At 41.5% G+C, this 19,123-nt stretch overlaps 1 protein-coding gene across 1 annotated transcript in view; it reads left to right on the forward strand.

Annotated features, from left to right (window-relative positions):
• dnah10 (dynein axonemal heavy chain 10) overlaps window positions 1-19,123 on the forward strand; it is a 215,545-nt gene that overhangs the window by 165,101 nt on the left and 31,321 nt on the right. Inside the window, 5 exon segments of the mRNA XM_034187486.1 lie at window positions 774-955; window positions 1,071-1,207; window positions 1,301-1,518; window positions 1,928-2,149; window positions 15,430-15,574. Coding sequence (XP_034043377.1) covers window positions 774-955; window positions 1,071-1,207; window positions 1,301-1,518; window positions 1,928-2,149; window positions 15,430-15,574 — 904 coding nt within the window.

The following is a 19,123-nucleotide window of genomic DNA, read 5'->3' on the forward strand; positions in this document are numbered from 1 at the left end:
GGTCCTATACATCCCCTGATACAGTTGTCATTTTTACACCCAGTTTTCACACCCTATAAATCAAAATAGCACAATTGCGCTCATGTGAAAGTGTTAGTATGAAATCTTGTCAAAGCAGAGCTGGCATGTTCATTTAGTCTTACATAAGAAAATTTTTGCATGCTAGGACAGCAAAAACCAAGATCTAAAGTCTTGTTGCGCATTCCTTCATTTAAAGAGCTCAACTCTCATACCCGCTTTGAATAAGTGGGTTCACGATGTGTGTACACCCTGCTTGCCTGCATGCATCTTTATCATTTACCTGTAATTTGGGTACCATTAGAACATGCATTAGTATAATGGAGTTTAATGGCTGCTGTACCCAAATCGTTTTCAATCACAGTTGAAACAGAAATGAGGTCCATGCCTTCCAGGCACCCCTGACTGAGTTTTGGGTTTTCAAAAAGTATTTTTAAAAGCATAAAAACACAAAAGTATATACCATTTCAAACATACGCTGAATTGCTTCTTTAATTACTTAAAAAAAACTCTGACCCATTAATACTGTATGAGTTGGTCAAGCACATTTTTAAGAATCACTTGTGTGATACCCAAAGTGGCTGAGTGTCAAAGTGTCACTGAGCACCAATCGTACCTTTAGGTACATTGCACTATAGTATATCAAGCCCAGTTGAACATGGAAAAAAAAAAGTAAAGAATAATAATATGTTGATTTGAAATTCATCTTTCTGCCAGTCATCTGTTTCTTGTTGATGTCTTTGTCTGTTGTCCAGATCCTTTGCCAAGCCACCCAAAGAAGTGCAAGTGGTCTGTGAGTGCATCTTGGTGTTGCGTGGTTCCAAAGAGATTAATTGGCAGTCAGCGAAGGGGATGATGTCAGAAGGGAATTTTCTTCGCTCACTGATGGAGCTGGATTGTGATTCCATAAGTAACAACCAGCTGAAGACGGTCAGAGGTATGTTTGTTTCATCAACATGGAAACCTCTGAACTTTTACCATAGACATTACAAATAATGGCACCCTTTTTCATAATGTTGATATTTACTTTGCCCTGATTTTCTCCTGACTAGCATTTCTGAAAAATCCCAACATTAAATTAGACGAGATGGAAAATATCAGTCGGGCTGGTTTTGGAATGCTTAAATTTGTCAAAGCTGTTACTGGTTACTGTGAGGTCGCCAGGGAGATAAAGCCTAAACGAGACAGGGTAACAAAACATATGGAATTCCAATTACATCATGTTTTGTTTAAAAAAAAAGTTTACAGAAGGAATAACTGCATATGAAATTATTTTTTTTAGCTGGCACAGCTGCAGAAAAACTTCTTAAAGAGTAAGCGAGAGCTGGAGCAAATTCAGAATGAGCTTAGTGAACTCCAGAAAGAGTTACATGCACTGAGAGAGAAGTACAGTGCTGCCATAATGGAGAAACAGAACCTACAGGAAGAGGCTGAGCTCATGGAAAAGAGGCTGGTAGCTGCTGACAAGCTCATCTCTGGCCTCAGCTCTGAGAACCAACGGTAAGGCTGAAATCCATAAGCCCTCTAGGACTTATTTGAGCAGTATGAGCAGCACAATGTTTAAGGTCTGGTCTCTGAGGGTGTGTATTGCTATACTCAAAGTGCTGATTGAGGCAGAATATATTTTTAATAACAGTCTCTCTTATTAAATAATTATCATTTCATAATTACATTTTGGCATTTGGAATTTTGATTTAAGTGACAGAAAAATACCAATTAGCCGTGGCACCGTTTGCCCACTGTTTGTGTCGAGACGAAAAACAACACTTGACATCAACTATCACAATACAACACACCTCAAGAGCTCAACCAGACTAACCCGCAAAGGTTTGCAGGTTGCTTTACTTCATACAATCCATTCTCAAATGTGTCTCCTTTTACTCATCCTTCCTATTATTCCCATGCTCAGCTGGAAACAAGAACTGGAAGAGTTGAATGAGCGACGTGTTCGACTGCTGGGTGACTGTCTGATCTCTGCTGGTTTCCTGAGCTATGAGGGGGCATTCAGCTGGGACTTCAGGAATAAAATGGTGTATGAAATGTGGGTAAAGGATGTACAAGACAAAGGCATACCCATGAGCCAGCCTTTCAAAGTGGAAAACCTGCTGACTGATGAGGTGGAAATCAGCAGGTGAGATCAGAACCATACAATTTAAAGGAGATTTCAGGTAAATTACAACCTAAGCTGTCATTTTCAATATTGTGGGGTCACCTCTTCAAATGAATTTAATCGACACATTATTTGTTTATGGGGCAAATGCCAGAAGCAGAAGCTAAATGGCAGAAGCTAATCACCTAATTAATGTTATTGCTATCCGTTTTGCAACAGCATTCTGGAACAGCAGTCTGTCAAGTGCAATTAGTTACATCAAGATTTCAACCTCCCAAAATCCAGACTCTGTGAGCATGTACTAAATTTCAATCAACATTTGTTTCTTTAGCCCTTTACAGCAGGCAGACGGTGTCCAAAGTGCTTTACAGTAACATCAAGTTACTGAGTTCATTGAGTTACTTTATATCACTGTTCCTGACCACGTATTTTGCCTTGCCCTCATCTGTACCTTTACTACGTGGCCTGCCTTTCTGTGTACCGGACCCTGGACTGTCTCCCGAGGTGTCAGCGCACATCCACCGGCGCGGCTCCACCTGAAGCCCGAGGCGTCAGCGCAGTTCCACCGGCGCGGCTTTACCGAGGCCCGAGGCGCCAGCGCGGAGTTATCTGACCATGGGTCCGAAGAAGGCACTGACGGCGGAGGAGGGAGACGATATCAAGAAGTCCCTGGACTTTTTGTCTGAGGAAATCTCTGTGGTTAAAATGCAGCAGAAATCCATTATGGAGCTGGTGGAAGAAGTGAAGGCTCTCCGGATCCAGAATGCCGAGAAAGACCGGCGGCTGGTGTACCTGGAGAACCGTGTTGCGGAGTTGGAACAGTACACAAGGATGAACGACGTTATTATTACAGGAATTCATATTAAACCTCGATCCTACGCACGGGCGGTGTCAGAAGACAGCGGAGGGGAGGCCAACGAGCAGGAGGCCAGCTCAGTGGAACAACAGGTGGCTGACTTCCTGCAATCTAAAGGTATTCAAATGGACTGTAATAACATTGAAGCATGCCACCCCCTGCCCAGGAGAGAGGATGGAGACAAGCGAGCAGTTATAATGAGGTTTGTCAACAGAAAACATAAAATGGCATTGTTAAAACAGGGACGGAAACTCAAAGGAACAAACGTATTCATCAATGAACATCTGACCAAAAGAAACGCAGACATCGCCAGGAAAGCTCGTTTCTTAAAAAAGCAGGGAAAAATTCAACAGACATGGACATCCAACTGCAAAACATTTATCAAATTGAATGGAACACCAGAACAAGCGAAGGTATGGTAATCAGGAACATCGAGGATCTGGACAAATATGACCAATAAGGTATGAGGACACAAACACATCACAACACCATGACACAGACCAGAGGAACCTATTCATCTACTACCTATTCATCTACATCTGGAGACAAGAAGGATATAACTCAAAGGATTGCTGATCATGGAAAAGTAGAACTGAGAACATTTAAATACACAGACCACAATGTACTGGACTTGGAGCACGATATAGACCCGGACAATAATTTCTTCTCAAATATCAATGACAGTTGTTGCTATTATACAGATGAACAGTTTAATCGGATCATTAGAACGGATAACAAATTATCAATAATCCATTTCAACAGCAGAAGTCTATATGCAAACTTTAACAACATTAAAGAATATTTAAGACAGTTTAAAAAAATATTTAACATAATTGCTATATCAGAAACATGGGTCAATGAAGATAAAGGAATGGATTTTGAACTGGATGGATATGAATTTAATTGTGTAAACAGAAAGAATAAGAGTGGAGGAGGAGTGGCTGTGTATGTGGATAAGAACATGGATTATAAAATAGTAGACAATATGACAACTGTGATTGATAACTTATTAGAATGTATAACTATTGAAATATGTGAAGAAAAAAGCAAAAATGTATTAGTCAGCTGTATATATAGAGCACCAGGATCTTGTATTGAAACATTCTGTTATGTGTCGACGCAGATTGAGGAGCGAACCTGCGTCAGACAGGACCCAGCACTAAAAATAACCAGAAAGCGGTTCCTTCAACAAAAAACAATTTATTTTTCAACTGTGCCTAAATAAATTATACAAAAAACCCCAACCCAATGTCCTTCAAGAGGAGTGACTGCTGGCACGCTCTCCAGTGTTCATGGGGAGAGAAGGCCGGTGCTCCTGGACTCACTACCATCAACAGACACCCCCCAGGTGGACACGACAAACTGACTCTCTGTTGAAGCACAGAAGATGTGAGGTACGTTAGCAGTTATAGAAATTTCTTTCACAAAACACATGCTATCAGCAACACATCAAGGTCTGTACTTTTTATCTTTATGCACATGAGCAGCTTCTCACAATAAGTGGAGGATCACTTATCCTGCACGCCACAGCAGTGAGAAGCAAGCCACACCATTCTCATCACAATTTCACGTATACTATGTAGCAAAACATCAAGTTACTATCTACAATTAGTCCAACAGTTAATTACCTTTACTGTGTGCTGACAGCATGTGTCCTCACCCTTCCTTGCGTCACAGGCTTAATGTGTCAAACCCAGGTGCGGTCCTCAGCGTCTCACAAACGAACATCACAAGGTCGAGTTCCCGGCAGTTCTGCTTGATTCACACATGCCTTAAAAGCAGAACGCCATCCAATTATCCGCTACAGCTGAAAGTCTTTAGGGCTGCACGTGAGCACCAGTCCCAGGTGCCTCACATGATATTGACGAGGGTGAGGATCTTCAGCCAGCACCTTTTTTCCACAGACAAATCAGCTTCCATGCCACCTGAGGAGCAAAGAAAAGAAAACAACACCAAAACCTCCAGCCACACCCCCCAACACACAACAGTACCCCCCCATCAACGGGAAGCCCCCCGGTGACCGACCAGACCAGGACCGAGAACAGCACCTCTCTCCGGGGTCCATACCAGGAAGCAGACAGCACCACGCTCCCGAGGTCCACCACAGACAACAGGACAGGCACCGCAGCTGGAAGGCCGGCTGGAGTCAACAAAAGCCCCAAAACAAACCCCAACAATCCAACACACAAAAAAAACACAAAACCCACCCAACAACCTCCCCAGGGGACCGTCCCATCAAACCCCGGGAAGAAAAAAAAATCATCCCAAATACCAAAACCCAACATAGTCCCACAAACACAATATAAACAGAAATACACGAAAGAAAAATAACAAACAACCCTCCCAGAATGACCTGCAAAGACCAACCCCCCCCCAGAAGGCCTTCATCGCCTGTTCCAGGAGGAACAGCCAAAACCAAGATCCCACACAGGTCCCCAGGTGTACATAGAGTAAAACGGCGCCCCCCAGGGGACCGTACCATCAACCCCAGGAGGCGCCCCCCCCACAACCCCGGAACCCCAGACCCAGGCACACTCGGCCAGTTAGCCCCAAGCCAATTCCCCCCCAGAGGACCGTCCCATCAACCCTGGAGGCGGAACCCGGAAGGAAACAAAACAAAAGCAAAAATCAACCCCCGGAGGACTACCAAAAACAACCCCGGGGGATGGCAAAACGACTCTAAACCCCGTTACCCTCCCCGGCACCCCGAAAGACCCTAGGTCCCACCCAGAGCCCTTCGGCGGCTCAATAGCAGCGAACCGCTTGCAATACTAAGCCGGAGAAGGGAACAGGAAAAAACTAGCCCGGCTCCAACCCCAAGGCGCAGCGGAGAACCGGAAAAACGTCCGGTGCCTCAACTCGACCATACCCCAGCCCCTCGGGAGGGGTGGAACCACCGAAATGGCAAACGGCAACAGATCGGGCCACCCCTCCGACTGAGGTAAGTCCCCGCAGCACCATACCCCGGCAACACCAATGACAAACGGTACAAAGGCACGCCGAGGCTGGAGTGGAACCGGGCCCTAACCAAAACAAAAAAAACGCCACTAACACCCCCCCCCTAGGTGCAGAGGTCTTCTGAGAATACTCAGTGACCAACCTGCACCACCCCACCACCCACAAGACAAACAGTCTTGGGGCAAGTGAGGCCGGGGTTAGGAATGTAGAGAAATAAAAAACAACAAAAGAAAACGACCCCAACAAGCCCAAACAGAAAATACCTAAAAACACATAAAAAAAGCAATAAGGACAAGAGTCCAGGCGGACATCCAACCGCCGAACAGCCACTCCTCCCCCTCCAGACAAACCTACAAATCACCAACCAAAAATAGAAAAAAAAAAGAGAGAAGAAGAAAAAAAAAAAACAATTACCCGTGCTGGTTTTTTTTTTTCTTTTTTGTATATATGTGTATTATATTGCCGGTCCCAGAACACTTGGAGTCACGTCACCATTATTCTTTTTGACGTCTAATAGTCGGGGCAATACAGAAATCTCTGCTCGACCGAGCTGCATGGGCTCGTCGACAGGAGGAGCCAGAGGTCCCGTCGGGGGAGCCTCAGTGGGGCGAAGAAGAGGCGGCCCAGACCTGTGTCGGGGAAAGCCCCGAGACGAAAAACCCCGCTCTGATGGGCATCCTCTCTCGCGTCCACGCTCCCTCATCCGATCATCCTGACGAATTACCAACGATATTAGCTCATCTAAATCGTTTGGTTCGTCACGGACCGCCAGCTCGTCCTTTAATGACTCATTTAACCCGTCCACAAACACGCCCCGCAAAGCTGCGGCATTCCAACCTGACCGGGCAGAAAAAATCCGAAAGTCCACGGAATACTCCGCCGCACTCCGCCTCCCCTGCCTAAGATTCAGTAACCGTTGAGCAACGGTTTTCGTTTTCACCGGATGATCAAAAACCAGTCGGAACTCCCGGGAGAAACCCTTAAAGGACCCTAACAATGGCGAGTCGTTACTCCACAACGCTGTGACCCAAGCTAAGGCGTCACCTCGGAGCAAATTTGTCACATATGAAACACGGCTCCCATCAGAAGAGAAGGAAGCCGGTTGCTGAGCAAAAACCAGAGAACATTGCATCAAAAACGAAGCACAAGCCTCGACATCTCCCGCATAAGGCTCCGGATGACAGATAATCGGTTCGAACACCGAATCCCTGGGTGACGGAGTTATCTGCCCCGGTATCGCTGATGCCACAGCTGACGCAGCAAGAAGCGGAACGACTTGCGCTGCAAGCTCCGTAACACGGGCGTCTGTTTGTTTAATTTGATTTGCGAGATGCTGTAATTGCTCCCATATTTTCTCCAAGTGTTCTTGGACTTTCTCGGCAAAAGGAACCGCCTCTGCCGCTGGGTCCATTATGGAATGGCCGGGAACTACTGTTATGTGTCGACGCAGATTGAGGAGCGAACCTGCGTCAGACAGGACCCAGCACTAAAAATAACCAGAAAGCGGTTCCTTCAACAAAAAACAATTTATTTTTCAACTGTGCCTAAATAAATTATACAAAAAACCCCAACCCAATGTCCTTCAAGAGGAGTGACTGCTGGCACGCTCTCCAGTGTTCATGGGGAGAGAAGGCCGGTGCTCCTGGACTCACTACCATCAAACAGACACCCCCCAGGTGGACACGACAAACTGACTCTCTGTTGAAGCACAGAAGATGTGAGGTACGTTAGCAGTTATAGAAATTTCTTTCACAAAACACATGCTATCAGCAACACATCAAGGTCTGTACTTTTTATCTTTATGCACATGAGCAGCTTCTCACAATAAGTGGAGGATCACTTATCCTGCACGCCACAGCAGTGAGAAGCAAGCCACACCATTCTCATCACAATTTCACGTATACTATGTAGCAAAACATCAAGTTACTATCTACAATTAGTCCAACAGTTAATTACCTTTACTGTGTGCTGACAGCATGTGTCCTCACCCTTCCTTGCTTCACAGGCTTAATGTGTCAAACCCAGGTGCGGTCCTCAGCGTCTCACAAACGAACATCACAAGGTCGAGTTCCCGGCAGTTCTGCTTGATTCACACATGCCTTAAAAGCAGAACGCCATCCAATTATCCGCTACAGCTGAAAGTCTTTAGGGCTGCACGTGAGCACCAGTCCCAGGTGCCTCACATGATATTGACGAGGGTGAGGATTCTTCAGCCAGCACCTTTTTTCCACAGACAAATCAGCTTCCATGCCACCTGAGGAGCAAAGAAAAGAAAACAACACCAAAACCTCCAGCCACACCCCCCAACACACAACACATTCACTGACTGTATGGGAAAAATGTTCTCAAAAACTAATCAAAAAACTGTGTTCATTTGTAGTGACTTAAATATTGATCTGCTCAATCCAAATAAGCATAAAATAACAGATGAATTTATCAGTATAATGTACAGTATGAGTTTATATCCAAAAATCACCAGGCCAAGCAGAATTACATCCCATAGTGCTACCTTAATTGATAATATATTCAGCAATGATATTGAGAATAACACTGTGAGTGGATTATTAATCAATGACATTAGTGATCATCTACCAGTTTTCATCGTTTATAATAGAAACCATCGGCGGAATCAGCCAGAGGAGAAAATAAAATACAGGCGAGTGCGGACAGAGGAAAACATGAACACATTAAAGAAGGATTTACAGGAGCAAAACTGTGAAAATGTATACAGTGAAAGTGATGTTGATAGTGCATATGAAACTTTTTTACAAATATTTACATCATTATATGATAAAAATTGTTCAATTAAACAAGACTACAGAAAACAAAAAATCCAAGCTCGACCATGGATGACGAAAGGGTTACGAAATGCATGTAATAAGAAAAATACACTGTATAGAGAATTCATAAAACTAAAGACTAAAGAGGCAGAAAATAGATATAAGAAATACAAAAAATAGATTAACTAATATTATACGGGTATGTAGGAAGGAATATTATAGTAACATATTATATAATAACAAAAACAATATTAAAGGAATATGGGATATATTAAATAGCATTATCAAAAATGGTAATAAAAAACAGAGTTACCCTCAGTATTTCATTGATAATAATGTCAAGAAGGAAAATAAGGATGAGGTAGTCAACGGTTTTAATAATTTTTTTGTAAATATTGGACCAAGCTTGGCAGAAAAAATTCCCGATTCCCAACCTGAGGATTGGGATAATAATCTCATAGAAAGAAATCCCTGTTCAATGTTCCTCACAGCAGTGGATGGAAAAGAAATTATAGACATTGTGAATAATTGTAAATATAAAACATCTACCGATTTAAATGAAATTGATATGGTTGTGGTAAAACAGGTCATTGAATGGATTGTAGAACCATTAACATACATCTGTAACTTATCATTTCAAACCGGTAAATTTCCCAATCAAATGAAAATAGCTAAGGTTGTGCCGCTGTATAAGACTGGGGATAGACACCACTTCACAAATTATAGACCTGTTTCTTTGCTTCCACAATTTTCCAAATTATTAGAAAAGTTATTCAATAATAGATTAGACAAATTCATAAATAAACATAAATTACTTACTGATAGTCAATATGGATTCAGAGCACATAGTTCAACATCACTTGCATTAATAGAATCAGTTGAGGAGATTACAAACGCCATAGACCACAAATTACATTCAGTTGGAATATTTATAGACCTTAAAAAGGCTTTTGATACAATCAATCATGACATATTAATCAATAAACTTGAACAGTATGGGATTAGGGGGTTGGTGTTGCACTGGGTGAGAAGCTACTTAAGTAACAGAAAACAGTTTGTGAAGTTGGGGGAATATACATCATCATGCTTGGACAATGCTTGTGGCGTCCCACAGGGGTCAGTATTGGGTCCAAAACTGTTTCTAATTTATATAAATGATATTGTCAATGTTTCCAAAATATTAAAATTAGTATTATTTGCAGATGACACAAGCATTTTTTGTTCAGGGGGGGATTTGCAGGAGTTACTGAGGAGGATCAGTATAGAAATGGGAAAATTGAAAATATGGTTTGACAGAAACAAATTATCATTAAACTTAAGTAAAACAAAATACATGTTATTTGGCTATTGTAATACAGACATACAGGTTCAGTTACAAGTCGAGGGGGTAGATATTGAAAGGGTACATGAAAATAAGTTTCTGGGGGTGATAATAGATGATAAGATAAACTGGAAGACTCATATAAAACATATACAAAGTAAACTGTCAAGAAGCATTTCAGTTCTAAACAAAGCGAAACATATTCTGGACCACAACTCACTCCGCATTCTTTACTGCTCACTGGTTTTACCATATTTACAGTACTGTGCAGAGGTATGGGGTAATACTTATAAAGGTACAACACAATCACTATCAGTAATGCAGAAAAGAGCTATAAGAATTATTCCTAATACTGGCTATAGAGATCATACAAATCCACTATTTTTACAATCCAAATTCTTAAAATTCACAGACTTGGTTCATTTTCAAACAGTACAAATTGTGTATAAAGCAATAAACAATTTACTTCCAGCAAATATTAAAAATATGTTTTTTAACAGATCAGGGGATTACAGTCTGAGGGGGAAATTTAATTTAAAGCATCAGTGGGCACGAACAACATTAAAAGGTTTCTGTATTTCTGTCTGTGGGGTGAGGATGTGGAACAGATTGGGAGTGGGGCTCAAGCAATGTCCAAGCATGAACCAGTTCAAACAGCGGTACAAAAATATGTTTTTTTCTAGGTATAGGGAGGAGGAAGGGTAGTGAGGGTTAGGGTGTTTTTGTTTTTTGCTTTGGCTTGTAAATATATAGTATTTTGTATGTAAGTAGGTATGTATAGGTGTATATTTATGTTTGTGTATATATATGTGTATATATATGTATATATGTATATGTGTATATATGTGTATGTATATGTGTATGTATGTTGATGTGTGTATGTATATATATATGTGTATACATATATATATATATATATATATATATTGATATCGGTTTAGGTGTGTAGGAATCTATGTGTATATGTGGCAAAGGGTATTACTGGTTGTGGGGAAGAAGGGGTAGGGATAAATAAGCTGATGCTTCACCCTACCCCTTTTCGGCCATGTTGGGTACACAGTAGGAACTTTTTTGTTGTTGTCTTTACTGATCTATCTTGTAATTGTTGTTGTATCAAATGTTCGAAATAAACAGTTTTCATTCATTCATTCATTCATCAAGGATCAAGAATTCACATAAATAAAGCAAACATGCAATAGAGTTAGAACAGCACATTAAAACAAAACATGTCAGTTATTAAAAGCCTTTCTAAATAAGTAAGTCTTGAGGTTTGATTTAAAATGTGCTGGGTCAGAAATAGTGAGTAAATCAGGTGGTAAGTTGTTCCAAGTCTGGGTTCAGCTACCGCAAAAGCACAATCACCCCAGAGTTTGTATATTGACCTCAGAACATCCAAATAATGCCTTTAATATCCTACTATAAGTGCGGAAAGTTAAAATTTCAGGCAAGTAGGAAGGTGCAAGGCCATTAATAGCTTTAAAAACAAACATTAAAATCTTAAAATCAATTTCAAAATGAACTGGAAGCCAGTGGAGTGAGTAGAGTACAGGCGTAATATACTCACTTTTGGAAGTGTTCCTTAAAAGACGAACAGCAGGATTTTGCACAAGTTGGAGGTGGGCAAGAGAAGATTGGTTAACACCAGCATAAAGTTCATTACAGTAATCAAGTCTGGAGATGATGAAAGCATGAATGGCTGTCTCAAGGTCATGTCTACTGAGAAAGGGCTTTACTTTAGCCAGAAACTGGAAAAAACTTGCTTTGACAACAGAGTTTATCTGTTGATTGAAACTCAAACAGCTATCAAATATCACTCCCAAATTCTTGACAGCTGGTTTTAAATAATTAGCCAGAACACCAAAGGTTGACGGGACAACATTCAGCATGCTAGAATGTCCAAACAAAATGGTTTCTGTTTTGCCATCATTCAGGTAAAGGAAATTTTGGGACAGCCACTGCTTTACATCATGAATACGCAACACTTTTGGTTTTGCTCCCATTTTGTATGAGATGAACTCAAAGATCTAAAACTTTTTCCACATACACAATATCACCATTTCCCTCAAATATTGTTCACAAACCAGTCTAAATCTGTGATAGTGAGCACTTCTCCTTTGCTGAGATAATCCATCCCACCTCACAGGTGTGCCATACCAAGATGCTGATTAGACACCATGATTAGTGCACAGGTGTGCCTTAGACTGTCCACAATAAAGGCCACTCTGAAAGGTGCAGTTTTGTTTTATTGGGGGGATACCAGTCAGTATCTGGTGTGACCACCATTTGCCTCATGCAGGGCAACACATCTCCTTCGCATAGAGTTGATCAGGTTGTCAATTGTGGCCTGTGGAATGTTGGTCCACTCCTCTTCAATGGCTGTGCGAAGTTGCTGGATATTGGCAGGAACTGGTACACGCTGTCGTATATGCCGGTCCAGAGCATCCCAAACATGCTCAGTGGGTGACATGTCCAGTGAGTATGCCGGCCATGCAAGAACTGGGACATTTTCAGCTTCCAAGAATTGTGTACAGATCCTTGCAACATGGGGCCGTGCATTATCCTGCTGCAACATGAGGTGATGTTCTTGGATGTATGGCACAACAATGGGCCTCAGGATCTCGTCACGGTATCTCTGTGCATTCAAAATGCCATCAATAAAATGCACCTGTGTTCTTCATCCATAACAGACGCCTGCCCATACCATAACCCCACCGCCACCATGGGCCACTCGAGCCACAACACTGACATCAGAAAACCGCTCACCCACACGACGCCACACATGCTGTCTGCCATCTGCCCTGAACAGTGTGAACCGGGATTCATCCGTGAAGAGAACACCTCTCCAACGTGCCAAACGGCAGCGAATGTGAGCATTTGCCCACTCAAGTCGGTTACGACGAACTGGAGTCAGGTCGAGACCCCGATGAGGACGACGAGCATGCAGATGAGCTTCCCTGAGACGGTTTCTGACAGTTTGTGCAGAAATTCTTTGGTTATGCAAACCGATTGTTTCAGCAGCTGTCCGAGTGGCTGGTCTCAGACGATCTTGGAGGTGAACATGCTGGATGTGGAGGTCCTGGGCTGGTGTAGTTACACGTGGTCTGCGGTTGTGAGGCTGGTTGGATGTATTGCCAAATTCTCTGAAACGCCTTTGGAGACGGCTTATGGTAGAGAAATGAACATTCAGTACACGAGCAACAGCTCTGGTTGACATTCCTGCTGTCAGCATGCCAATTGCACGCTCCCTCAAATCTTGCGACATCTGTGGCATTGTGCTGTGTGATAAAACTGTGGGCAGTCTAAGGCACACCTGTGCACTAATCATGGTGTCTAATCAGCATCTTGATATGGTACACCTGTGAGGTGGGATGGATTATCTCAGCAAAGGAGAAGTGCTCACTGTCACAGATTTAGACTGGTTTGTGAACAATATTTGAGGGAAATGGTGATATTGTGTATGTGGAAAAAGTTTTAGATCTTTGAGTTCATCTAATACAAAATGGGAGCAAAACCAAAAGTGTTGCGTTTATATTTTTGTTGAGTGTAAATAATGACAACAAAGCATCACTTCCTTTAATCCTTATAGGCAGAGAGATTTGCAGATTATCTGCATAACAATGAAAGGACAGGTTGTGCTCGGCTATAATTGACCCCAACGGCAACATGTACAATGAAAATAGAACAGGGCCAAGAATAGAACTCTGGCAGTCCACAAGAAAGAGGAGCAGTTGATGAGGAGAGGCCACTAATCATAATGGTAAAACTCCTCAAAGCCAAATACAATTTAAATCACTTAAGTACAGTACCATGAATGCCAACAAACTGTTCTAACTGGGAAACAAGTACTGTGTGATCCACAGTTCCAGAGGCTGCTGACCTTTTGACCTTGACAGTGTTGCCTGTGCAAACCTCACCTATTTACATTTTTGCTCCCACAAGTATGCACTCTTGGGTGGACAGACTCCACAATATAATAGTATAAGCTTTTTTTCGTATGTGACAAGCACAATCCTTGTTGTAGGGGAGCACGGTGGCTTAGTGGTTAGCACTGTTGCTTCCAGCAAGATAGTCATGGGATTAGGGATGTTCTCGCCGTGTTTGCATTTATTCCCTCCATGTGCTCCAGCTTCCTCCCACATCCAAAGACATGCAGGTTAGGTGAATTGGAAACTTTAAGTTGACTGTAGGTTCGCATGTGAATGCATTTATGTGTCTATATTTCACCCTGCGATAGACTGGCGTCCTGTCTAGGGTGTACCCCACCTCTCACCCTATGACTGCTGGGATAGGTTCCAGCCCCCAGTGACCCTAGATTGGAGTAAGCGGGTATAGAAAATGAATGAAGACTCATTGTGCACTGTTAGCAAATCAACATGTAGGGTATTTGTGAGTGCAGTAGTGTTTGTGTATGTTTTTACATATGTGAATTCATCCTTAAATGCATATAAACTTTTTAAAACAACGATTGTACAGTTTGCCTGAACTTAGCCTTTTTGCCTATCTGGCAGAGCTCTCCACTGAGTGAATACAAGTCGAGTGACAAGGATGTCATTCTCCACTGAACAAATATATAAACGCAACACTTTTGTTTTTGCTGCCATTTTTCATGAGCTGAACTCAAAGATCTAAAACATTTTCTGTATACACCTATTTCTCTCAAATATTCACAAATCTGTCTAAATATGTGTTAGTGAGCTCTTCTCCTTTGCTGAGATAATCCATCCCACCTCACAGGTGTGGCATGTCACGATGCTGATTAGACAGCATGATTATTGCACAGGTGTGCCTTAGGCTGGCCATAATAGAAGGCCACTCTGAAATCTGCAGTTTTATCACACAGCACAATGCCACAGATGTCGCAAGTTTTGAGGGAGTGTACAATTAGCATGCTGACTGCAGGAATGTCCACCACAGCTGTTACCTGTGAATTGAATGTTCATTTCTCTACCATAAGCCATCTCCAAAAGCGTTTCAGAACCAAAGAATTTCTGCAAAAACTGTCAGAAACCATCTCAGGGAAGCTCATCTGCATGCTCGCCATCCTCATCAGGGTCTTGACCTGACTGCAGTTCGTTGTCGTAGCCAACTTGCGTAGGCAAATGTTCACATTCTATGATGTCTGGCACATTGGAGAGCTGTTCTCTTCATGGATGAATTGTGGTTTTCACTATTCAGTGTATGACCAACAGCCCCTCCTCATCACTCACTTTGTAGCTCCACACTGAAGCGGAGCCACATGTTCCAAATTTGTGAGTTATACCCACTGAGAAAATCTGCCATTGTTTTTGGCCTGTGTTGTTGTTTTTTTTTTAATTCTCACTGCACTTATGAATGACACTAGAAAGACTTGATAAGGTTTTTCATGAACTTTTCTTTTTTTTTGCAGATGGGGGTCAGATGGTTTGCCTCCAGATGAGCTGTCAGTGCAGAATGGAATCCTCACAACCAAATGCAGTCGTTTTCCTTTGTGTATTGACCCTCAACAACAAGCCCTCAATTGGATTAAGAAGAAAGAAGAAAATAATCTCAAAGTACAAAATGTTTCATGTTCCCACTTGTTTCTTTTTTTTTCCTAATCTCAACAGTGAAATCAAAAATCCCTCTCACAGGTATTCAACATACATGCTCTAATTTCTATTGCAAAGATTTACTTGTAAACCTTCAACAACATCAACACACAATTCCTGCGTTCAGTCACTATGAACATTGTGACTGGTTCACAAATACAATTTCTCAAATATTTACAGAATCAAATCCAAAACCAGAATGAGGAAACACTGAGCATACTGACTTGTTATTCAGTGCCCTGTAAGTTACAGCTGCAGTGTGTAGCATTTTGTGTCATCTGTTGGTGAGGTTGACGATTGAATAATGCCGTCGCTGGTCATGATTTTGTTCCCCTGTATGTTTTTATTTCTTTGGTGACAGGGATGCTTGGTCCCTTTTCTTCTCTTTTAATAACCAATATGTACCACCTGCCATTTCACAAAAATGAAGGTTCTCAAACATTTTAGTTTGCACAAGCAACCAAAAGGCAGTGCGTGGGGTTGTAACCACTGATTCCTCTTTCAGTCTACCGTCCACGCTGCCAAATGTGAAAGCAGATTAGTATGTCCCTTTTGGGCTACTGTGATACCGTGTTGGTGCAACATGGCAGCCTCTGTGAGGGCCTGTTCCCATGTAGATGCTGTATGTATGACTCATTATCAGCCTATCAAAACAAATTGATTCATTGTTGCAGGTTAATACACTAATGAACAGATGGTTATGAACACCATATTGCATTTCTGCAAAAACCAAAAACACCCCTAAATCCTACACACTGTAACTTTAAATGCTATTTTATTGTCTGAGGAACTCTGGCTTGGTACAAGAAATGAAGCTCACCTAGTGGCACAAAAGCAGAACAATAGAATATTGTAATAAAACTACAAAATTAAAAGTATGATATAACTCTTCCTTAAGAATTTATGCTCTGATTTGAACTGGAACCAAATGTGTAAATGTGTTATTACGAGACAACGTTCCAGCTTTCAGGCACCAAGGTCAGTTATTCAGCAAGTAACTTCATATATTTGCTGTTCCAGTGTGGTTGATTTTGTACCATATCAAGTTCATCACTACACTATATTTCCCTAGAACAGCTGTTTGGAAAATGTGGCAGAAATTTTGAAAACATTGAGTTAATTTATTTTATTTTACACATCTGGTGCTTTTTATACCCTAAACATGTTCTCAGACAATTTGTGTAAATCAGTCTCAAAGTCTTTCTAGCCAGTTATATTTTCTTTTACTTTCTATCCTTACTTGGGAACATTTTGGAAATAAAATATTGAAGAATGCCATGAATGGCTTTAATTTGTGCCAACAAGTTGTGATCAAATTTTTTAATTTGCATTTTTTAATACAGTTGAGCACATAATAATACAGTTGAGTACAGAAACAGCATTAGTGAAGGTTACAAATGATCTTCTTATGGCCTCGGACAGTGGACTCGTCTCTGTGCTTGTTCTGTTGGACCTCAGTGCTGCTTTTGATACTGTTGACCATAAAATTTTATTACAGAGATTAGAGCATGCCATAGGTATTAAAGGCACTGCGCTGCGGTGGTTTGAATCATATTTGTCTAATAGATTACAATTTGTTCATGTAAATGGGGAATCTTCTTCGCAGACTAAAGTTAATTATGGAGTTCCACAAGGTTCTGTGCTAGGACCAATTTTATTCACTTTATACATGCTTCCCTTAGGCAGTATTATTAGACGGTATTGCTTAAATTTTCATTTTTACGCAGATGATACCCAGCTTTATCTATCCATGAAGCCAGAGGACACACACCAATTAGCTAAACTGCAGGATTGTCTTACAGACATAAAGACATGGATGACCTCTAATTTCCTGCTTTTAAACTCAGATAAAACTGAAGTTATTGTACTTGGCCCCACAAATCTTAGAAACATGGTGTCTAACCAGATCCTTACTCTGGATGGCATTACCCTGACCTCTAGTAATACTGTGAGAAATCTTGGAGTCATTTTTGATCAGGATATGTCATTCAAAGCGCATATTAAACAAATATGTAGGACTGCTTTTTTGCATTTACGCAATATCTCTAAAATCAGAAAGGTCTTGTCTCAGAGTGATGCTGAAAAACTAATTCATGCATTTATTTCCTCTAGGCTGGACTATTGTAATTCATTATTATCAGGTTGTTCTAAAAGTTCCCTAAAAGCCTTCAGTTAATTCAAAATGCTGCAGCTAGAGTACTGACGGGGACTAGAAGGAGAGAGCATATCTCACCCATATTGGCCTCTCTTCATTGGCTTCCTGTTAATTCTAGAATAGAATTTAAAATTCTTCTTCTTACTTATAAGGTTTTGAATAATCAGGTCCCATCTTATCTTAGGGACCTCGTAGTACCATATCACCCCAATAGAGCGCTTCGCTCTCAGACTGCAGGCTTACTTGTAGTTCCTAGGGTTTGTAAGAGTAGAATGGGAGGCAGAGCCTTCAGCTTTCAGGCTCCTCTCCTGTGGAACCAGCTCCCAATTCAGATCAGGGAGACAGACACCCTCTCTACTTTTAAGATTAGGCTTAAAACTTTCCTTTTTGCTAAAGCTTATAGTTAGGGCTGGATCAGGTGACCCTGAACCATCCCTTAGTTATGCTGCTATAGACGTAGACTGCTGGGGGGTTCCCATGATGCACTGTTTCTTTCTCTTTTTGCTCTGTATGCACCACTCTGCATTTAATCATTAGGGATCGATCTCTGCTCCCCTCCACAGCATGTCTTTTTCCTGGTTCTCTCCCTCAGCCCCAACCAGTCCCAGCAGAAGACTGCCCCTCCCTGAGCCTGGTTCTGCTGGAGGTTTCTTTCTGTTAAAAGGGAGTTTTCCCTTCCCACTGTAGCCAAGTGCTTGCTCACAGGGGGTCGTTTTGACTGTTGGGGTTTTACATAATTATTGTATGGCCTTGCCTTACAATATAAAGCGCCTTGGGGCAACTGTTTGTTGTGATTTGGTGCTATATAAAAAAAATTGATTGATTGATTGATTGATAATGACAATAATCACAACTTTACCTCTCCACCACCACAATGGAGTTGAAATGAAACAAAATGTCATTGTTGTGTACACTGTTAGATTTAAATCAGTGGGTTTAAGAAAACCATCACTTTACCCACTTTGGAATTTCAGCCATTTCTATATGCAGTCCCTCCATTTTCAGAGGCCACATGTAATTGGACTAATCTAAATGTAAGAATTATTGTTAAAAAAAAAATCATCTTTTTTACAGACAGTTTTTGTTAGAAAAGCAGGAGATGGGGACATGACAGTTTCCAAGTCACTGAATTTGTCTCGGAATTAATTTACTTCACAGAGCAGGTGGTTTTGTTGGATAGGAGTTAGACTACCAATATATAGACGAGGATTCCATTCCAGGTGTGTGCCTCAGGCTACCTGACTGTGTCCTTGGACTTAAAGCACAACTTAAATGTATTACTTCAGATCAATGGTGGTGCTGTGCAAAGACAAGATTACAAACATTGTGTCACTGTCCATATACTTGTGTGCCAGATT

The sequence above is a fragment of the Thalassophryne amazonica genome, chromosome 15 (assembly GCF_902500255.1).
Source record: "Thalassophryne amazonica chromosome 15, fThaAma1.1, whole genome shotgun sequence".
Taxonomy (NCBI): domain Eukaryota; kingdom Metazoa; phylum Chordata; class Actinopteri; order Batrachoidiformes; family Batrachoididae; genus Thalassophryne; species Thalassophryne amazonica.